General features: G+C 34.4%; 2 protein-coding genes across 3 annotated transcripts; one reads left to right on the forward strand and one right to left on the reverse strand.

The window, feature by feature from the left end:
• Positions 1-161: 161 nt before the first annotated feature.
• LOC109087425 lies at positions 162-13,567 on the reverse strand. The gene is made up of 18 exons (XM_042752831.1): positions 13,518-13,567; positions 11,092-11,137; positions 10,860-10,997; positions 7,857-7,928; positions 7,574-7,645; positions 7,078-7,152; positions 6,505-6,543; positions 5,902-6,037; positions 5,489-5,568; positions 5,230-5,358; positions 5,094-5,153; positions 4,856-4,960; positions 4,060-4,170; positions 3,824-3,964; positions 3,513-3,666; positions 2,072-3,331; positions 1,891-1,988; positions 162-1,117 (listed from the first exon to the last, which is right to left on the reverse strand). The coding sequence occupies exons 2-18, from the start codon at positions 11,131-11,133 to the stop codon at positions 851-853; spliced, it is 2,979 nt and encodes a 992-aa protein (XP_042608765.1). The 5' UTR covers positions 11,134-11,137; positions 13,518-13,567; the 3' UTR covers positions 162-850.
• Positions 13,568-13,818: 251 nt separating this feature from the next.
• On the forward strand, positions 13,819-18,977 carry tcp11l1 (t-complex 11, testis-specific-like 1). Of its 2 annotated transcripts, none has more exons than XM_042753286.1 (10): positions 13,819-13,974; positions 14,413-14,566; positions 14,654-14,786; positions 14,969-15,089; positions 16,260-16,480; positions 16,553-16,689; positions 16,843-17,003; positions 17,473-17,654; positions 17,737-17,909; positions 17,993-18,977. In XM_042753286.1, the coding sequence occupies exons 2-10, from the start codon at positions 14,419-14,421 to the stop codon at positions 18,208-18,210; spliced, it is 1,494 nt and encodes a 497-aa protein (XP_042609220.1). In that variant the 5' UTR covers positions 13,819-13,974; positions 14,413-14,418; the 3' UTR covers positions 18,211-18,977. The 2 variants fall into 2 exon arrangements, with proteins under 2 accessions (XP_042609220.1, XP_042609221.1); XM_042753287.1 differs by having other exon boundaries at positions 13,821-13,974; positions 14,416-14,566.
• Positions 18,978-20,532: the final 1,555 nt, after the last annotated feature.

Raw genomic sequence — 20,532 nt, forward strand, 5'->3', positions numbered from 1 at the left:
TCTGCTGGATGATTTTAGTACTAGGCAAACTGTTTTTGTGAGGCACTTAAAAGTGCTTAATTTGAGATAGAAACTCATTTGGTTTATTTTCCTAAAATATAGCTTATTAAATATTACCGCATGGGCTAATAAACCAGGTTAGTGCTGTAAGACAAAATGCAAGAAAAAATAAAAATGAAGATCTACAGATACCATTTCACTCATATTGTTTTTAATAAATAATAATAATAAATTAAAAAAAATACTCATTTGGCTCAATCCAAGTATCCACTTTCATTGTGACCAGTATCGACATATGCAACACATTTTGTCATCTGTATCGCCCTAACATGTGTCCACGTGGTCCCCACAGCCTATTTACCAAGGACATAAACTTAATGGGAGACTCATTTGCATTTGTTAATTTGGCTTGATATGTGCTAATTGATTCTTCTTACTTGTGTATTTTAATTATCTCAAGTTATAGTTGAACACAGTTTGTGTATCAAATGTAAATTAGCAATGTTTGGCCATTAAATGCCCTCTGAGGAACGAACATGCTGGTCTGGGAGTAATGAGTGTTAATTAGCTTGTGCATTGTAATTAACAGGTTTTATGTGTATCACTTACCTTGTTTAGCAATAGGTTAACATGCAGCGGATGCAAACATTTGAACCTTTAAAAAAGTCTGCAAAAATAAAGCTGCTTGAAATATTTAACATTTATTTAGCTAAATTATTTGGAAATATAGTAAGCAATTAACACAAATATCATATTCACTATCTACTCCCAAGGAGGGTTAGAAACATATCTAAGAAAAAACATTTTAAACTCTGTAACGACTTACGAACGCATGCATTTCTTGCACATATCAATCGGTTTTGAGTCTTTTTTGAGGCATTAAACCTTCAGCTGACATAAATTCCTCAATTTTTGCAATTTGGGACATTATGTCAGATTGTTTTTGTTCTTCTTTTCCTTCAGAACTAGATGCCATAGGCCGGGTCAGTTTCTCCATGCATTGGAGTTTGGGAGGAGGAACGGTAGGAGTGGAGTTTTGTCGCAGCCCATTACCCACAGAAGAAGAGGTTGGACTGCCACTCAGAGTCGAGCTGTAGGAGATAAGAACTTGATTCTCCTGCGGGAAAATAAAATGGGTAATAAAAGCACCATGGCACTATAACTTGATTTAATTCTGATGGAAGTATTGATGGAAATGAAAAGTGAAATCCAAAAGATTTGGACTACTTTGAGTAAAAAACACTGCAAACAGAGTGTTGTGTAGAATTAAATGAATAAATCAATTTAAATTCCAGACACTTCTGCAGTGGATGGGTGGCATTAGAATGAGAATTTAAACAGCTGATTAAAGCATCACAATAATCCACATGACTCCAGTCTATTAATTAACGCCTTGTGAAGCGAAAAGCTTTGATTCTGTTTGTAAGAATCAAATCCAGTGTTAATGCATTGTAACCCAATCACTGCAGAGGATCCATTGGTGAGCAAGTGATGTGACACAAAAATTTCTCCCAATCGGTTTTGATCTACATCTTTTATGGCCTGAGGGTGAGTAAATTTTGATTGATTTCATTTGAGTTATCAAGCAAAAAACTGTTGAAACCGGATACTACCATGTTATCGGGAACAACAGCCTTCAAAACGATCTCTGGTTTATTCCATATTAGCCTCTCAGCTCCTTTTGGAGATGGGTTGCATCTCTGTGATTTATACACAGAGACTTTTGTCCTGCTGTTTTCTATCAACATTTAATTGAGAAAAATGCTGCCATTTCACCCTGCTGAAAGACTTCTGGGAATGGAAGTTGTCTTTAGGCACTCAGCGTGTGCTGCAGTGCATGCCCCTTATGTTAACTCACTAGATTCTTCACTAGCCTGTGTGGAAACTTACTTTCTCTGTTAACATTTCAGAAAAAGACTGCTTTATAGCATTCCACTCTCCTTGCCGCTTGCTTGGGGTTTCCAGTCTGTCAGGAGTCTTCACCATGGCTGTGAAAATAGGATTTGAATTTTTAATTTATTGTGGTCAGATACTGAGTCTTGTTATAATAAAATACTATTACAAGACACACCTGTTTTTGGCAACTTATTCTTCATAAATATGGGAGAACAAATTGGAGAAACAAGCTCATGAAATCCAGAGGACCACAGCTCAGTTTTTAACGGTGTTGGATGTGGCATCTTTTTCCCTTTCATAAATGTGTCCCATGCAAAAGATGACTGATATCTTTTATTTCCAGGATGGTTTAAAGTGTCTACAACTGCAATGCTCTTCTGGTCAACATCTGATTGGTCATTTGCTGTTGTAGACCCAGGAGAAGAAGAAACTTGTTCTGGGTTTGTGATCTTGGCTTCTTCAGTAGAAACACCCATTTCAATCTGTTGAGATTTCAATGGTTCTGAATCATTGTTTTCATTGTTATTTTCTGATATGACCTCCACTGTGTCAACTGCAGTCGTTGAAGTGGTCTGATCAACAAGAGGCAGCTCTTTAGATTCCAGTTTGTTGACCACATTGTAGAGGCTTGTTTCAGTTGAGCTGCCCACTTGGGATACCTCCTGGCTTTGTGAATGTTCATGAATCAATTCAGGTGGAGAGAACTGATCTTTGGATTCATAAAGAAGTGTATCTGAAGTTATGGTGGCACTCGCAGTATCAAAGTTGGTTTCAGGCTCCTCATGAATGGTTTGGTGGCATGGGCTTGGTTGGGCGTCAATCATTTCTTCTGTAAAGGTCGTTTTGTCGTAAAACACAACTGTGTCTTGTGGATTTGAGTTTGAGGTTTTGTCTTCTGAAAGTCTCTCTGCAGTTGTTTGACTTTCCTTTTGTGAAACTTTGTGGAGAAATTCAGGTGCGGTCTTCTGGTGGTCTTTGACTTTGGACTGAGATGTAGCATATCCCTGGCTGTCCATGTGTTTATCTGATGTCTGGGATTCAGTCACTTCAGAAATACACAGATTCTGCTCCAGCAGTCTATCTTTCGGTTCCAAAGCCAAAGGGTTGCCGTCTACACCATAAACAGACCTGGTTTCAGGCCCTGATAGCTCAGTCAGACGACTGTCTGTGTCACTTTGGACTGGGTTTGAGGTGCATCCTTTATCATCTGTGTTGCAGACTGGCTCACTTTCACTGACACCGGTTTTTGTTTCATCACACAGCTTTGACAGATGCTTCATCATGGGATTGAGATCCTCAGGCCTTGAGTTGTTATCAGTTGAAACCGATGGTGAGACTACAGGTACTGTTCTATCTGCCTGCATTGGAATGTCAAGTTCCTTGTTGTTCTGAGAGCAGCCATCTTTTCTAGCCTTTTGAAACTTGATGCTTTCATCTGTGTGAGGAAATGAAATGCATGCATCATAAGAGAAAAATGAGAAGTAAAGGTAAGCTTTCTTGATAAAGAGACTCCAGTAACCACCTCCCTGCACTTCACATCATTCTGTATAAAAATATTAGTTATAGTGGCGCCAAGCTTGGCTGGAGAAGACAACTGTGCACTCTTTCTTACTTACCTGGAACGCCTTTATCAGGGTGACATGTTGGTTCATGGTTATCTTGAGGACTAATAAGACTCTCCTCAAGATCTTCATGGAGACTGTTCACCTTTACAAGGTTAACCTCATTAGATGTTTTACAAAGAGAATTTTCTTGATCTTTTATGGCAGTCTGTAAATAAAAAGACCCCACAGTTCAATTAGAATTCAGATCATTTAATAAATCAAATAATATTTAAAAATCATGAAGTTTAGACCTATTTATCCATGTCCAATCTACAAGCTTATTAAACAGTCACTGGTTATGAATGTATACGTAATCATCCCACCTCAGAATTATGAATTTCTTTGGCTTTATGAACGGCAGGAATAGACAGCTGTTTGTGCTCTTCTTGAAGTTGATTATATGCCTCTTTTACCGCTTGCAGCTCTTCTTTACCGGACTCCGTTGACATTTGCATTCGCAGAATCTGTGAGAACACCAATATTCACTTAAAAAAAATTCAAGATTCTCAATTCCAGATCCTTTGTTTTTGTGTGATGCTTTTCCGGAACTCATCGTCACCTCTTTTTCCCAAGCAAGTTTAGAATTTTGGTATTCATCTCTCAAGTGAGCAAAGCTGTCGTCTTTTTCTTTAGTCCTCTCTTGGTTCAATTCATGTTCTGTTTTAAAGACCTGCAATGAAATTAATTACCCAGAAAAATTTTAATGCAATAATAAATTTTTATGTGTTTGTTTAACCTAGACAGAGGATTCTAAACAGATGGAGAGGCCAATACAAATCAGTTGGCTTTTGTCATGTTAATAATGGTTTTAATCAGTGAATGACTAAGTGAATTAAATAGAGGAATGGGGGGAATAAAAGAGAAGGAGGCTGTAAACGGACATTAAACACACTTACTATTATTGAGTTGCACTTCATGTGTTGTAAATGTGCAAAAGTGATTTTCAGTTCATTCAATCAATTTTATGAGTACTTGGTGACCATTGTTTACTCCTGAATATGTATACCTTACTAAGTTTATCATTTTAAGAAAACTAAATTACAATATCTGGAAAAAGTTGACAGATTTAGCTTTTTTTGTTTTGCAAAATATTTTATTTTGTGTATAAATGTGTATAGAGTTAATTATCCTTTATTTAATTAGCTCATTTTATTTATTGTTTATTTTATCACATAATTAATATGTGAATTGTAACTGAAGCCTGTTTGTGGCTGTAACCTGTAAAAAACATAATAATAATAATAAAATGTACATATTAAAATAAAAAAATGTCAAAGTAAAAGTAGTTGCTTTTTTGTGTGTGTGTTAAGTTGAAAGTGATACTGCTGGTGGAGTTGGGTTTTGGGAAGCCTGACCTGATATTCCTCACGGAGTTTGCGAAGCTCCTGCTCTGCTCGACTCAGAGCTTCTGTCTGTCTCTGCAGCAAATTCTGACTCTGGTGGAGGGACCTCAATACCTCCTGACACACACTCACACACACACACACACACACACACACGCATAATTCATTTCATCCAAGTGTTAAGTCCGATGTTACCCTTGTTAAATGATACTAACGCACAAAAAGTTCAAGCTTTTTCTGACGGGCTTACCTGCTTCTCTGCCCTTTCTGTGGCCATTTCATTTCTCAGCTTTTTGTTAATTTCTATTTCCTAAAGACATAAAGTAAAACATTTACAGACATCCTTGTATCACCTTTTATGTTTAACAAACTTAAAGAGATTCTACCACAAGGAGTTTCTGCTGCAGCAGTTGCAACTCTTGCTCTTTTAGAACATTCTGTAAACGTTCCTCTCCAGGTTTGCAGACCGAAGACACTTTGAATGTGACCAGCTCTTTGTTGATTCTCTCCAAATCCTAAATATGAAATTAAACGGTTCAACAATTTGTGATCCAAAGATGTAGAACTTCTTTTAACTTCAAAGCAAATCAATTTACAAAGCAATAGGAGTATCGTCAATGGTACAACAATGACTTTTTTTTATACCTCTTTCAAGGCTTTAATCGAAGATTCTTGTTTTTCATTGATGGATGTGAGCTTTTTATTCATTCGCATGGCCTCTTCAACAAGAAAAAAAAAGAAGAAAAAAAAAAGATTTAAAAAAGTGCTACACAGGCTTTCTTTTAGGATTCACCTACAAATGCCAAATAATTCATGCTCAAAGAATGACAAATCGATTAATTGATTTAAAGCAAAGAAGAGTTTTTTTTTTTTTTTTAACATCAAATCTGTCCAGAGTGAATAAAGAAAAATTATGAATACCAGACTGAATGTTTTCCAGCTCTTTTAAATTAGCTGGAGAGTTTAAAGGCAAAATTTAATCAGGTTTACAGCCATGACTCAACATAAAGTTAGATTTTTTTTTTTTCACTAAGACAGACAATGTCTGTCAGTCATACCATTTTGTTCGAGTTTGTCATGGGCCTGTTTGACCATGGCACACTGTCTGGAGATGGCGGCGAAACGCCTCTCCACTTCTCCCAGCTGGTTCAGGTGGCTGTCTTTCGTTTGTGTCTGCAGCTGCAACTTTTGCTCCTGAAAAGTTTAAAAACACATTGTCCTCCCTTCTAAGAGGAATATCCCCATTCGGCCGTACAAGTAATAACAGTTCTTCTTCTCGGCAAGGGCAGACCGTGAATATATACTGCATCGGAGAGTTTGAAGACCTTTGTTTAACATCTCGGCTGAGTGCTCCTTTCTGCTAGATAAGGAGTCAACTTCCAAACATGCCTGAGGGGCTTTTATGTGAACCGCAGCCCGTTACTGTTTGATTGTCTGTATCAAACTGATTCCCCTCTGCGCCATCGAAAGGTTAAACAGAGCGAGGCTCCGATATAAAATATTTTAATAGTGGTATTTTCACAGCGGCGCTGGCGGTTCACGTGTCACGCCCTCCCTATCCGTTACTCCTGATGAGCCACTCTCCCTCTCAGTTCCTCCTCTTTAATTCTTCCCACTCCCACTTGCCTCTGTCAACAATTTATATAATTGGAAATCCTTACCAGCTCGCCTAATTTCTTCTCCGAACTGTACCTGAGCAACTGTAAGACAGTAGTAAAAGAAGAAGAAAGTGGTTTAGTGAGTTGTTTTCACTGAAAGAGCACATAGTGACCTTACTAAGAGTTGCAAAGCACAATGAACAGATTCAGTGCTGTGTGGATTGAGGATAATTGCTGAAAATCTTTACACTGAAGTAGAAATAATTTAAATGTCATTTTATTATTATTTAAATATGATATTATTATATCATATTAGTAAACATGGAAACAAAAAGGCACTTAAATAAGAGAAAAGAGTCTTCAGATATGAATTAAATTGCATTATCAAATAAAAGGGTAACAAGGGCCTTTATCGGCCAACCTACGGGTTTGATGAACCGTAGGAGAAACCATTCATCACCCGTGTGACATCATTTATCTGATAACACCAAATAGACCTACACAGACCCCCACTCAAAGGTCAGCGGTGAGATGGATTTTCCCACTGTTTTATGTATATGTCCCTAAAGCAAGAGAGAGGTATGGAAGATCTGGTCATGTAAAGGTGTGTGTTGTTATTGTATTGATCATGTGTACCTGCAGCTGTTTTAGTTCCTCTTTGAGGCTGATGATCTCTTTGTCTTTCAGCTCAGCAGCCAGCTGGTTTTTACCCTTTAAGAGGTCATTAGTCAAGCAATGATTAATTAATATATATATATATATATATATATATGTATATATATGTTTTTATATATGTTATATATATATATATATATATATATATATATATATATATATATGTATGTATATATATATATGTTATATATATATATTATATATATATATATATATATAATATATATATATATACAATAAATTAAATAAAGTTATATTTATATAATTTTTTGTTTTTTTTTTAAATAAAGTTACTGTTTTTTGTTTTTTTTTTAAATCCTGAAACTTTAAAATAAACAGCCTTTGCTCGTGTATAAACTGTTCAAATCATTATATTGTAAACAGCTTTTGTTTGTATATATATATATATAGACATGATGTATTTATATATTTATGTATGTTGAGTGTGATGTCATACCTGCTTTTTTACAGCGGCAAGTGACTCGGAATTTTCGCTCGACATTCTAGAAATCTGACTTTGTAAAGACTCCTGAAAAATAAGAAGCTGTTAATATTGACAAACTTTAGCCATATAAATGGTTTTATATATATAAATGCTCAGTCATTTCCTCACAATCAATCCCTTTCGCAAAAGTGTACAAAAAAAAAACCTCTAAGAAGGTAAAAAAAAAAAAAATAATGGGAATCTTAGGAAGTTAATTAAAAAAAAAACAGAAGTATTTTTATTATTCCTAACAAACCTTTTTCCATTCCAACTCCTGCTTCTCCAGCACAAGTTTACACATCTGCTCCTCATATCTTGTTTCAGTATCCTGCATCCAAAAATGTATATAAAACACATCAATAATTAATATAAGAAGAAGAAAGGACTATTTGCAATTAAATGATTTACATTTAATGGAAGGACATTAAATTGAATAAATGGGGTTTGAAAGTTAAAAAAAAAAACACTCAAATTAGTGGGTCATGTGAATCTTTCAGGACAGAAACTGATTGCATACTGTATGTGATTGGATGAAATCTAACAAAACAAAGGACACATAAAATGTGTTGAAAAAAAAAAAAAAAAAAAAACAGCATGCAAAGTATCACTTTAGACTAGTGTCATGCATCAGGACAATGCACTTTCAGCAGCTGGATGATCAGATTTCCTGTATCTGGCAAAACGACTGACAACATCGCAAGCTAATACAGTCATTTTAATGGAACACACTTTGCACTCTCTTAAAAGAACATGAGAAGTGACGGCATTCAGCTGAGCGTGTTTGTCTGGCAGGAAATCCTCCATCTTAACCCCGGCCCTATAAACCAGAGAACTACAAAGTGTTAGTTTAATGGCATGCCTGAGGATCACATTGATTTAATGTCTTTGTTCCTCACCAACATCATAATAACAATAAAACATGAGAGATACAATTGTTTATTTTTGCTCGTACAACCTTTAAACATGTCCAGCGTAGGGGTTTTAAGTGCTTTGCTCGAGGGTACCAGTCGTGCAAGCAAATATGTGAATTTGTCAGGTCCTGCCGCATGACCCCATTCTAATGTAAGTGTAACTTCTGCTGGATTATATCCAGATGGACAGAAAGTGCTGCTTGCTTTTTCGTCTTCTGAATGCTCATGACACTCCTCCCACAAAATTACATTCCTCAGTGTAAAAATAGAGCCATCATGCCATTCGGATTAATAGACTGACATTCCTAATATACGGAGATGCCATTTAGCAACCTTTTAGGGTGCTGATATTTGTCTGAGATTGCTCAATATGTGCACACATCTTAAGTTAAAACTAATACGAAGATTTCTCAGCCAAGAGAAACATTTGTAAGTAAACTGAGTGTCTGATCTGACACTTACAAAGTGATTCAATGTTGATAGGCCAATTTTGGCATTTCAGAAATTTCTGAGTTGAATAAAGCAGCTAATTTAGATGTTGCCATATCTCAAATTATGTTCTAACATTTGCTTTGTTGCACAATTTAAATGTTATTATTTTTGGAAATCCTGATCAGTAATTATCTATGAAAATAAAAAAGATCAGTAAAAAAATAAATATATTTAGAAAATGAAAACATACAGGAGTTATTTCTACCTGATCTGATGATTAAAAAACTTTCTTTACTGTAACCTAATGTAGCCATGTTAATTTAGTCATTTAAAAAATATTTAAAATATAATTTTATTGATTTCTGTCAGTTATCACACAATAAACATGGAGCACTATTATACATTTAATTATTTAAATTTATTTGTTTTTTACATATTGTTTTTTAAATTTTAATTTTTGTACTTACTTAATTGTATATTTTTGTGTGTTTTGTTTTGTATATTGTGTTTTTGCTATTTTGCACATTGTCCGTTTTGTATATTTGTATATTATTCTTTTTATTATCTGTGTCTTGTCTTGTCACTGTCATTCTGTGGCACTATGGAGCTTCTGTCACTAAAACAAATCACTCAAAATAAAGCTCATTATGATTCTGATTTAAATATTAATATTTTTGCCAGTTGTGAAGAAAAAACTAACTAAATACAAAATATATTTATTTATATCTGAAAAATAAATAGAGACATATTAACTAAATAAATATATATATGAATAGTAAGAAGACAAACAAGTTATTTCTACCTGAACTGACACTTAAAATATTTTCCTTACTGTATCCTAATGTAGGTAGTTTAATTCAGTCTTTTCAAATATTATTTTAAATATATAATTTCATTGCTTTCTGTCTTAGTTATACAGTAGCACTATTTAATTAAATTAATAAATACAGGGCAATGGAAAGGTGACACTGAGGTCACTGTTGCTCCTCTATGCCCTGCCTTTCTGAAACGCGTCGTTTTTTACAAAGCTTATCATTCTGAAAAGCGAGGTGTTTTCTGATTGGCCAGCTATCCATTGCATTGTGATTGGCCGAATACCTCAAGCATGTGATGGAAATGTTACGCCCCTTACCATACTGTGATGCTGTGTCCCGGCGTGACGAGACAAAACCAATAAAACCCATTACAAACGAGGCATTTGTTGCATCCAGTGGGGACATAATTACTGATTAATTACACAATATACAAAATTAGACAATTTAGTATGTGACTTATACTGTCTTTTTACGTGTTGCGTTGCGTATCGCGTCGCGTAAACATAAAACCATGTCTGCATTTGTGATCGGAGATACAACAAACAACAAGCGCTACTCTACACTGCTCAAAACTTGTGTTTGAATCATCAGTGGCAAATTCTTTAAATATGAAAACATACTTACAGGCTGTGAGTCAGAACAGCCGGCATTGTAGGCTACTCTCCTAGGTTCAGGAAACAGTCCTCTGTAAAATGTGCTGCACATATCTGAATATTTGGGTTGAACTGTTCTGGAACAGTGTTGTAAATACAACTTAACCACTGATTTCTAGTTGTGTCCTCTTTTGGAAGTTATGCACATCCTCCCACATCGTGACGTAGACATGTGGGGGCGTGTTAGAACGAGCCGTTTTAGGAGGCCGTGGATGAGTCTTAACTTTTATAAAGAATATCTCTTTGGGTTTGAGACTTTAGTCTTTGCAACTTTAGGGATCTTATCTATTCATGAACAGCTTGTTACTCCAAAGAGAAAGGAAAACTTGAAATCGCATCATATGACCCCTTTAAAAAAACAACAATGAAATAAACATCATTGTCTCCTCCAACCTTACATCTCTTGCTTTGTTTTCTCACATGAAAGGATAAAAGTAGGACCTCATACCCTGTGAATATGCAGCTCTTCGACCGCCTCCAGGAGACTTGTTTTAAATTCCAGTACTTGCAGTGAGATGGTACGCCCGTCATTCTCTTCAACAATGTTTGGGGTCTTCGGTTGGCTGAGGGCACCTTTATCTTCCATCTACAGACAAAAACAGCAAGAGTGTGTAAATCTTGTAGTTTCATTTGTATATGATTTAAAACACATCGCTCTACTTTGGAATATTTCCACTTACCAAGGAGAAAAGCTCTGTTCCAGAGTCCACACTCGACTCCATGGCACTTGGGAAGAAAAAAAAAGCATTAAATCAAACAATCTAAACAGAACCTAAAGATCCATTCAATTTTGGTATATAAAACAGCAGGCAGCAGCAATAAGATTAAATACATACATGTTTCATAAATCATTTAACTAATTTAAATGATTATAATGAAAAAAAACATTAAATCAAACAATCTAAACAGAACCTGCAGATCAAATCTAGTGTTTCTGCTTTAGAAAACTGCAGCAATATGATTTTAGCCCAATTGTAGGCTGTCTGTGGTTCCGAATCAACATCCACATTAACATAAAATTAAACCAAAGTGTGGTTATGCTTCAACCAATTTAATATCATTTAGATAATATTATAGTTTTTAGTAATATTTTTAATTTCTATTTTTGTATTTTTCCTTTTAATTTTAGTTAAAGTTCTAATTATTTTGCTGTGTGTTTTGTAATTTTTATTCATATTTTTTAGTGTTTTTAATCATTTTTATTTCAGTTTTAGTTACTACTATGGAAGCCCATTTCTGCCACAGGATAAAAAATAAAAAAGATAATTGTGACTTTGTTTCTTACAAATATATATATATTTTTTTTTGCAGTTCACAGTTAACATATCACAATTCTGTCTACCAACAGAATTGCAAGAAAAAAAAATTGTGAGACATAAACTGAGAATTGCCAGAGAAAACATTTGAATTGAGAGATAAAAATTACCGCAATTACCTTTTATGTTTTTTTTTTAATCTTGTGGCGAAAAAGCAGTCTTCCATATTTCCATATCCAATTTTGTATTTATTTATTTATTTATTTATTTATTTATTTTTTAATCGATTTGCTTTCAGTTTTACTTAACTATAATATGTAATACTGAAAAATATTTTTTTATTATTTTTATTGATATGCTTTTAGTTTTTTTATTTTGTTATAGAACTATTAGTTTTATCATACTGCATATAACAAAAACAATGCTACTACATAAATTTTGCCTCGTAAGAATATATAAGCCACAGCTATAGACAAAGTTCAAGCCGTTGCATCAAAAAAAGCATTTTAAATCCCATCTCGAACCTATCAAGGTGAAAATGGCAGCATGGTGAGAGTGTAGGCTAATAGGGGTCAGGGCCATAACACCGGATGGACAGATGGCGCTGTCATTCAGAAGGAATTATATAAGATATTTAATTTGACCTGTGCTTGGTCCGCTGTATCCCCATCTTCATGACTGACTTGGAAAGTGGGAGGTCTTCATTCTGCCTGGTGTTTTAATAGAAGAAAGGCTTTCGTCCATTTAGCCGCTGCTGATATATCAATCATGTGCAGGAATTAAATGATCCCGTTAGAATTTGCTACTATCACAAATGACCTGGAGGGCCAATGTCTGTATTCGCTTCCTCCGCTGATTCACCTCAGCAGATATTAAACAACTTTATAAGCCATGAAGGCAAAATTAAAAGGACACCATCCATAAAATGGGATAATTCCCTGTCTGCGGTATGATGTCCATATTACCGTCATAGCTGCTGATCTGTAAATGTGAATGGCAGTGTACGGGACTTCAGGTGAAGTTAGAGCAGCCATCGGATTTAACCTCTGACCTCAGCTGATCAAACATTAGTTTAGTTTACGGGGAGAAATTTGGATTTAATGTCTGAGAAGACTTTAAACCCCTAAATAAACATAACCACCATAAACACTGTTCTGAGATATTAAGTAATATTCTGTCAGGGTGAACAATGCTGGTTTACCTAAACTGAAGTAAATGAAAGCACCTTATCATAATTTTTTTAAGTCATTTTATTATTGGTAATATTTTTTAATTAAACTAGTATTTTTGCATAAGCTATTATAGTTATAACCATGGTACATTATTGTTATAGGCTGAATAGGCTATAAACATTTTTACCACTCTAAACTTACCCAGTTTAATAAGTTTGGAAGATTAAAAAAAAGCACATTTTCGAAATCCAAAATATCATATTTATATAACTGTTACAAATATTTTAGTAAGGAAAGAAAATTTAGCTAGCTAGCTAAACTATCACAACATTTATTTATTAGTAACTTAGTTGTTTTTTTTTTTTCTCATAAGTGACTTAACAGCTAAGACGAGTGTTGAAAATAGTTAAAAGAAAACTAACGATTGTTTAATAAGCATACATTTATTTAATTATTGCTTTAAACGTGCCTTGTCGACTTTTGTAGCCGCACTGACTGGATTTGATGCGGTTGAAATCCAGTCAAGGTTACGGTATATCTTAAATAATACATTCTGGGATTTCTGTGCACTTTCCTCTCAGATATCATCACTGAAGATGTTTAAAAGCAAATAGTGATTTATTATTTTTCCGAGCTCGTATTTTAAATCATGTCACTGTGTAAACCGACTCGTCCTACCTGTGTCGTCCATTCAGGCGCTAAGAAACGATGCCTTTGCTGCCACCTAGTGTCCTTTGTGCACCGATAGTAGAAAAAAACCTGCCCCGTTGACTTTTGTACCATTATACTTTTGAATATGTAACAACATATATTTACACGTTTATTGCATGGCATAGTAAAAGAGAGAAATAATTAAATAATCTAATTATTAACCATTTTATACATCCATCCCTGTCCGAAGCACATGCGTTCTGTTGGGAAATGTAGTTCTGTGCTTCAAAACATCGCTTTGGCGTCATTGAAAGTCACATCTCAAAAAACTACAAAGGAGCGTTGTGAACCGTACTTCCGTAAATACACGCATCAGGTTGTATGGATTCGTCCAGAACAGTTCGTTCAGGCTGCTATTTTGAGGCGAATTGCAGTTACATTAACAAAAAGTTTAGACGGGCGGTCGGTGCTATAACTAATCAAGGTAAGCGGAAAAAGAGTCTAATGTAATTTTTAATATTTTGGCTGAATGAATGACCGGATGTTAGAGTGCAGACAGATGTGACCGAACATCAGGCTCTCAGAGATTTGAGTAATGAGATCAGACTGGTTCTTTATGCCACAACCCACTAAACAAGATCAAAGTAGATAAGTTAGCGAGTTTATAGAAATATTTTTTTTTGTTATTGTTGTTTTGAATATGAATAATAGAGGGATGAGGCTACTAGAGAGCAATTGTTTATCCCCTTAAAAGGCACTCTAGTCTTTTCTTCCTGTTTTAAAATAAAAACAAAACAACTTCACACTCAGCTGGTTGTCAGAAAACTTTCAGTGTTGGCATTTTAGTGTGGAACTTGATAGAGCAGCTGATGCTGTAGTCTGTGTACAGATTAGTTTATTTTCTCAGCTTCTTCGTTTTCAGCAGAAGATGCCCAAGGAATCTGATGAGTCCTCCAAGCAGGAACAGAGCAAGATTGACAAGGACGGGACAGAAAACTCTGTGGAAACATCAGAAGAGATGATCCGGAAGAGGATCAGAAGAAATACTCCCAGTCCTCACAGACTCACCCCTCAGTGTAAGCAGAGAATTGATTATTTTACTTAAGAACTATATGGCAATTTTAACTCTAACAGTGTTAACATTGCATATAAAACACTCACAGCCAGTCCACCCAGGTTTGTGTCAGTGGAAGAGCTAATGGAGACAGCCAAAGGAGTCACTAATATGGCACTGGCCCATGAGATATTAATGAACAGTGCTTTTCAAGTCAAGCCTTATGAGCCAGAAGAGGGAAGGTAATAGACTCTATAAATGTTATCATGAGACTGTCATAATGTTCTCAGTGGGCTAAACATATATTTGAAATATTAATTTGTTAATTTAAATTCATTTTGTTTTTTGTTTTTGGTTTTTGTTTTAAATGGTTTGATTTGAGAATGTTTAGTAATGTTTCAGCAAATCTTTCCTGTGTACTCAGTTTGGAGAAACGGGTCAAGGAAATAATGCACAAAGCATTCTGGGATTGCCTTGAGTCACAGCTGAATGAGGACCCACCATCGTACAGCCATGCTATCACACTAGTTGGTGAAATTAAAGAGGTAAAGAAAAGAATCCAGATCTACTCATTATCATATTATGATATTGCATATTATTTAAATTTGTAAACTATCATCAGACACATGCTCATATATTTTTATAGTATTAAAATGACATTAAAACAAAATGTTAATATTAAATATATATATACACACTACCAGTTAAAAGTTTTTGAACAGTAAGTTTTTTTATTGTTTTTTAAAGAATACTCTTCTGCTCACCAAGCCTGATCTAAAATACACAAAAAAACAGCAATATTTTGATTTTTTTTTTTTACAATTTAAAATTAACTGATTTTTTACAATTTAAAATTAACTGCTTTATATTCCTGTGATCAAAGCTGAATTTTCAGCAACATTACCCCAGTCTTCAGTGTCCCATGATCCCTCAGAATTAATTCTAATATGCTGATTTGCTGCTCAAAAAACATTTATTATTATTATTATTAATAATATTTAAAACTGTTAAGTACATTTTTTTAGGATTCTTTGATTAATAGAAAGATCCAAAGATCAGCATTTATCTGAAATATAAATCTTTTGTAACATTATTCATTATACATCATACATATTTTTTTGGGTGGGGGGGATTATAGAAATAACAATGATGCTTTAAATGGATCAAGAGTGATGATAAAGACATTTATAATATTGCAAAAGATTGCTATTTCAGATAAATGCTGTTCTTTTGAACTTTCTATTCATCAAAGAAACCTGACAGAAAAATTCTACTGTTTTCAACATAATAATAATAATAATAATAATAGTATTTTGAGCAGCAAATCAGAATATTCGAATCATTTCTGAAGTATCATGTGACTGGAGTAATGATGATAAAAATTCAGCTTTGAAATCAGAGGAATAAATTACCTTTTAAAATATATTCAAATAGAAAGCAGTTATTTTACATAGTTAAAATATTTCACAAAATTACTGCTTTTGCTGTATTTTGGATCAGATAAATGCAGGCTTGGTGAGCAGAAGATAATTCTTTAAAATTCATTAAAAATCCTACTGTTCAAAAACTTTTGACCGGTAGTGTAACATATATAATTCAATCTTGATTAAATATATTAATATTATGTACTTTCTTAACATATCTGCATCTTAACATTTCCCATAACTAAAAATGTTTGAAGGTGTTCATTAGTTCCCTGTCCCCCTGTTTTTCAGACCCTGCTGTCTTTTCTGTTGCCAGGACAGAGCCGGCTGAGAGGGCAAATTAAAGAGGCCCTGGACCTCTCATTGATCCAGCAGGAGGCTGAGAACGGAGCTCTAGACATCAGTAAGCTAGCCCAGTTCATAATTGACATGATGGGCACCTTTTGCGCACCTTGCCGTGATGAAGACATCAAACATCTGCGTGAAATCACTGACATTGTGCCCCTTTTTAAGTAAGTCACTTAAACAGATCAAGGTGAAGATCACGTGACTCAAACTCCAAGTAAAATCATGCTTCTTTGCAGGTCTATATTTGCAGTGCTGGACAAGATGAAGATCGACATGGCCAACTTTGCTGTAAGCAGCCTGCGACCTCACCTCTTACAGCAGTCGGTGGAATATGAGCAGAAGAAATTCCAGGAGTTCCTACAGAAACAACCCAGTAAGAAAAATCAGTTACTTATATAGTAATTATACAAAATCAATCAATGGTATGTTATGCAGGGATAACATTGGATTAAAAAAAAATCAGGGATAAGCTTGCATTTTAGTAAATGCTAATCTCTTAAATTGAGTTATGTATTCATGTTTGCAGATGCTTTGGATTTCACAAAGAAATGGCTCCAGGACACATCAGATTATGTAACCGGTGGAGCAACATGCACACCAAACTCTGCTCAACTTCCTCTAACTATACACAATCATGCCTATTTACGCCTGTTAAAATGGGACCATGATACGGAGGCTTTTCCGGAGGTAATGTATTATTAGTGATAAGTGATGCTTTAATCTATTAATTTATTTAAAAAATGTATTATAAATGCAATTCATACATATTATACCTCTTGTTTCTAATTTCTAAATTAAAATACATTTTTTGTGGAAAAAAGACTTTAAATATTTTTTGACCGGCATATGGCCAAAATATCTTGAAACAAATGATCTGATATCATAATGAAGAATTTTAACAATTAATTATTGTTATACACATACATACACACTCAAATATATTCGAAGTGTAAGGAAAATGCATTTTATTTTACTTAATGGTTGGTATTTTCTTTTAAATGATATTTTTTCCCCTCAAAACAATATGAAAAAAAAGGAAAACAATGTGTCAATTTCTAATAACTTGCACTTGTGTTTTAAACTCTTTTTTTTTTCTTTTGTCATTGATCCCAAAACTATTCTTTTCCTCTGTTTTCTCCCTCCTGTTATCAAACAGACTCTTCTCATGGATCAGGGCAGATTTCTGGAGATGCAACAGGAGCTGGAGCAACTGGCACTTGTGGCCTCAGTCCTGCTCATAGTCTATAACAGTGCCGGCGAAGCCATTTCTGGACTCCCAGGCCTGATGGAAAGACTGAAGAAAACCATTAAGATTCTGTTAGCAGAGATGCACACTTCGTATGTTTGTAGATTACATTACATTGTGTTTTCTAAAGTCTTTACACTTCTGTAGACAAGACCATTGTACTTTTCTTTATAGGTCCTTTAAAGCAGATGAAGCCTTTGCTGCGGTTGCAGAAAAATTGTGTGTGGAGCTCAGAGGATGCTTGTTTTGGCATGGCTTTTCCCCATTTCCTTCTGACAGAGAGAACACGTTGAAAGGCCAAATTTTAGCTGTGAAGTCTGCGGACAACCCCATACGCAAGGTCATTGGTAAGCGTGCTGTAACTCAAAAAGCAGTTGGATTTTATTTAGAAGTGAAGAACGCTAATCTAAAACTCTACTTTCCCTATCAGACTCCCGAATCCAGACATACCTACTTGGCTTCCTGGAGTCAAGTGCCCTCCGGTGCGCCCCGGCTCTCCCTGGAGGTCTGACACCCATCGGCAAAGAGTTAGAGGAGATTGCTGTTAAGCTGGAACGATTGGTGACCTTCAACAAGCTAGTTTACTCTCTGTTCTACCACAAGATCCTCCAAGATATTCTGAAACAAGGGGAAAGTTTAGATGTGTAAACAAAACACCTGAAATACTTACCACTAGTGTCCCTGGCTTTCACATTCTGTAGCTATGTACAAATTAAAGTGTCTGTAAAATAGCTAATCAACCCCTTAAAGCTCACATGCTAGCACTAACAGATATTTAAGGGTTAAGAATCCTGACCTCCTCTCATTGGGTTCTATATCAGGAAATATTTATGAATGTATCAAGACATTTGAATTGCCTAAAGCTTGGATTACTTTAGGCAATAACTGATAACTGTTAGAATAGCGTACTGAAATGTAATAAAGGAGGACCTTGCAAATACTGTTATTGTGTGCAACAAAATAGAAAAGGAATACTTGCATTTTACACATTTTTTTTTTTTTTTTACATTTTATTGTGTAAGGAAGAGGATGTACAGTACAGCATTTGACTGGTGCCTTAGTTTGTGAAGTGCCACCCATATTTAAGTGCACATTTTTGTCTTTACTGCTAATTTTAGCCTACAGATTACTCCCATGTTGTTCCCATGTTCACGGGAAACTTGGAACACCAAGCATGGTCTTTTTAGAGTATTCTTGATTTTTTAAAAACAATGTTTCTGTCAACACTGAGCATGTTTTACAGAAGACAACTTCACCTCACAAGCAGCTGTATTCCCCGACAGCCCCAACTGCACATTTCTCTGTTCTGCTCTCATGAACCTCTAAGGTGTCTTATTAATACAGTATTACTAATGGTTATTTTGAATTGAATGCTGGCTCCCAATAAAAATAGTTAATGGAGGTGTGTAGAAGCATTGATTGTGCTTACGCTTTGTTTTTTTTCTTCTACTTTTTTTTTTGCAATTCATTTGGTATTATATTACATGATATTTAGTTTTGATTTATCCAGTATTAATTAGCTATCAATATTGAATCAAATAAAATTAGATAAAAGATTTTTAGATAATGTTTACAATTAAAAAAAAAAATAATTGTAATAATTAAAAAAATTGTAAGTACATGTTATTTGTTATACATACAATACTTCAGTTATTGTAATAATTAAAATATTTTAATTCTAAAAATATTATTTTATATAAAATATACTTTATATATGATGAGCTATATTTTATATTTTAATGTTATATATTTATAATATATTAAGTTTCATCTACTTACAAGTTTTAAGTTATGTTTACTAATTACTACATTGTTTTATATTTTATGAAAGATTTTTAAGTTATAAACTTACCAATTATTGTTCATCAATGTCTACAAGTTGCATTACTTTCAGATATATTGATCTATTTTATTTTACAGTTTTACAGTAAAATAAATTATAATTTTACTTAAATACTTTTTTATTTTGCAGTGTAAGTGACTTTTTATTTTGCATATTTTAATAATTTAATGTTTTACTTTTTATTTTGCATATTTTAATAATTTAATGTTTTAATTTTTATTTTGTATATTTTTTTTTTTTTTTGTTATAATATTTTTTGAGTTTTTTTTTTTTTATATATGTATTTTTATGTTATCAATTATTGTTGTAAGTTTAATTAAATTTGTTAATTAACGGTTACAAGTTACATTGCTTTCAGATATACCAATCTATTTTGTAATTATGTATAAATACAGAAAAATTTATATATATTATATAATACATTTTAAAGATAAAAATATTAGATTTAAATAATTAAAATTTTATTTTTATTACATGGAACGCAACATTTTCAGCTATTTTATGGCAAAATTATTAATTATATAGACAATATAGCAATATTTACGTGTTATAATGTTATATTGTATACAAATGTTTAATTAGCATGCAAAGATTTATTTTAATAACATTTACATATTACACTATGACATTTATTTTTGTGTTTTAGACCTGTGCTTTGTCCAAAACATTCCTCACCAGAATTTACCCACCAGAAGGGGGCACTACACCTCAGAACTGTGTCCTAGTTCCGTGGGCGTCTCGTGTGCTGTGCGGTGACTCTCCAGTCCTGTCCACGGCAGTACAGCTCCACAGCAGCAGTTCTGATTCCGCTCTCAAACTCACGGGAAGAAGCGGCGCGAGCGCATTCTCGAGCGAGCGCTCAGCTGAGAGAGCTCCAGCGAGTTGAGCTGACAGAGTTTGTCAGGAGGAAACAAACCAGGGGGACTTAAACGTCCTCGACATGACGACAAAAACCTGCCCTGACCGAAACGGATATTCTTAACTACACGCTGGACCCTGTTCGGTTCCCGTGGATGGCTTAGCAGGCGAGTTATGCGCAGTTGAAAATGAGGGAGCTTGTGTTTTTTCTCCCTCGTCGTCCAGCGAGACGACAAGATGGCAGCGCGAGCGCGTCGAGCATGTAGTGG

The sequence above is a fragment of the Cyprinus carpio genome, chromosome B25, assembly GCF_018340385.1.
Source record: "Cyprinus carpio isolate SPL01 chromosome B25, ASM1834038v1, whole genome shotgun sequence".
NCBI classification, from domain to species: Eukaryota; Metazoa; Chordata; class Actinopteri; order Cypriniformes; family Cyprinidae; genus Cyprinus; species Cyprinus carpio.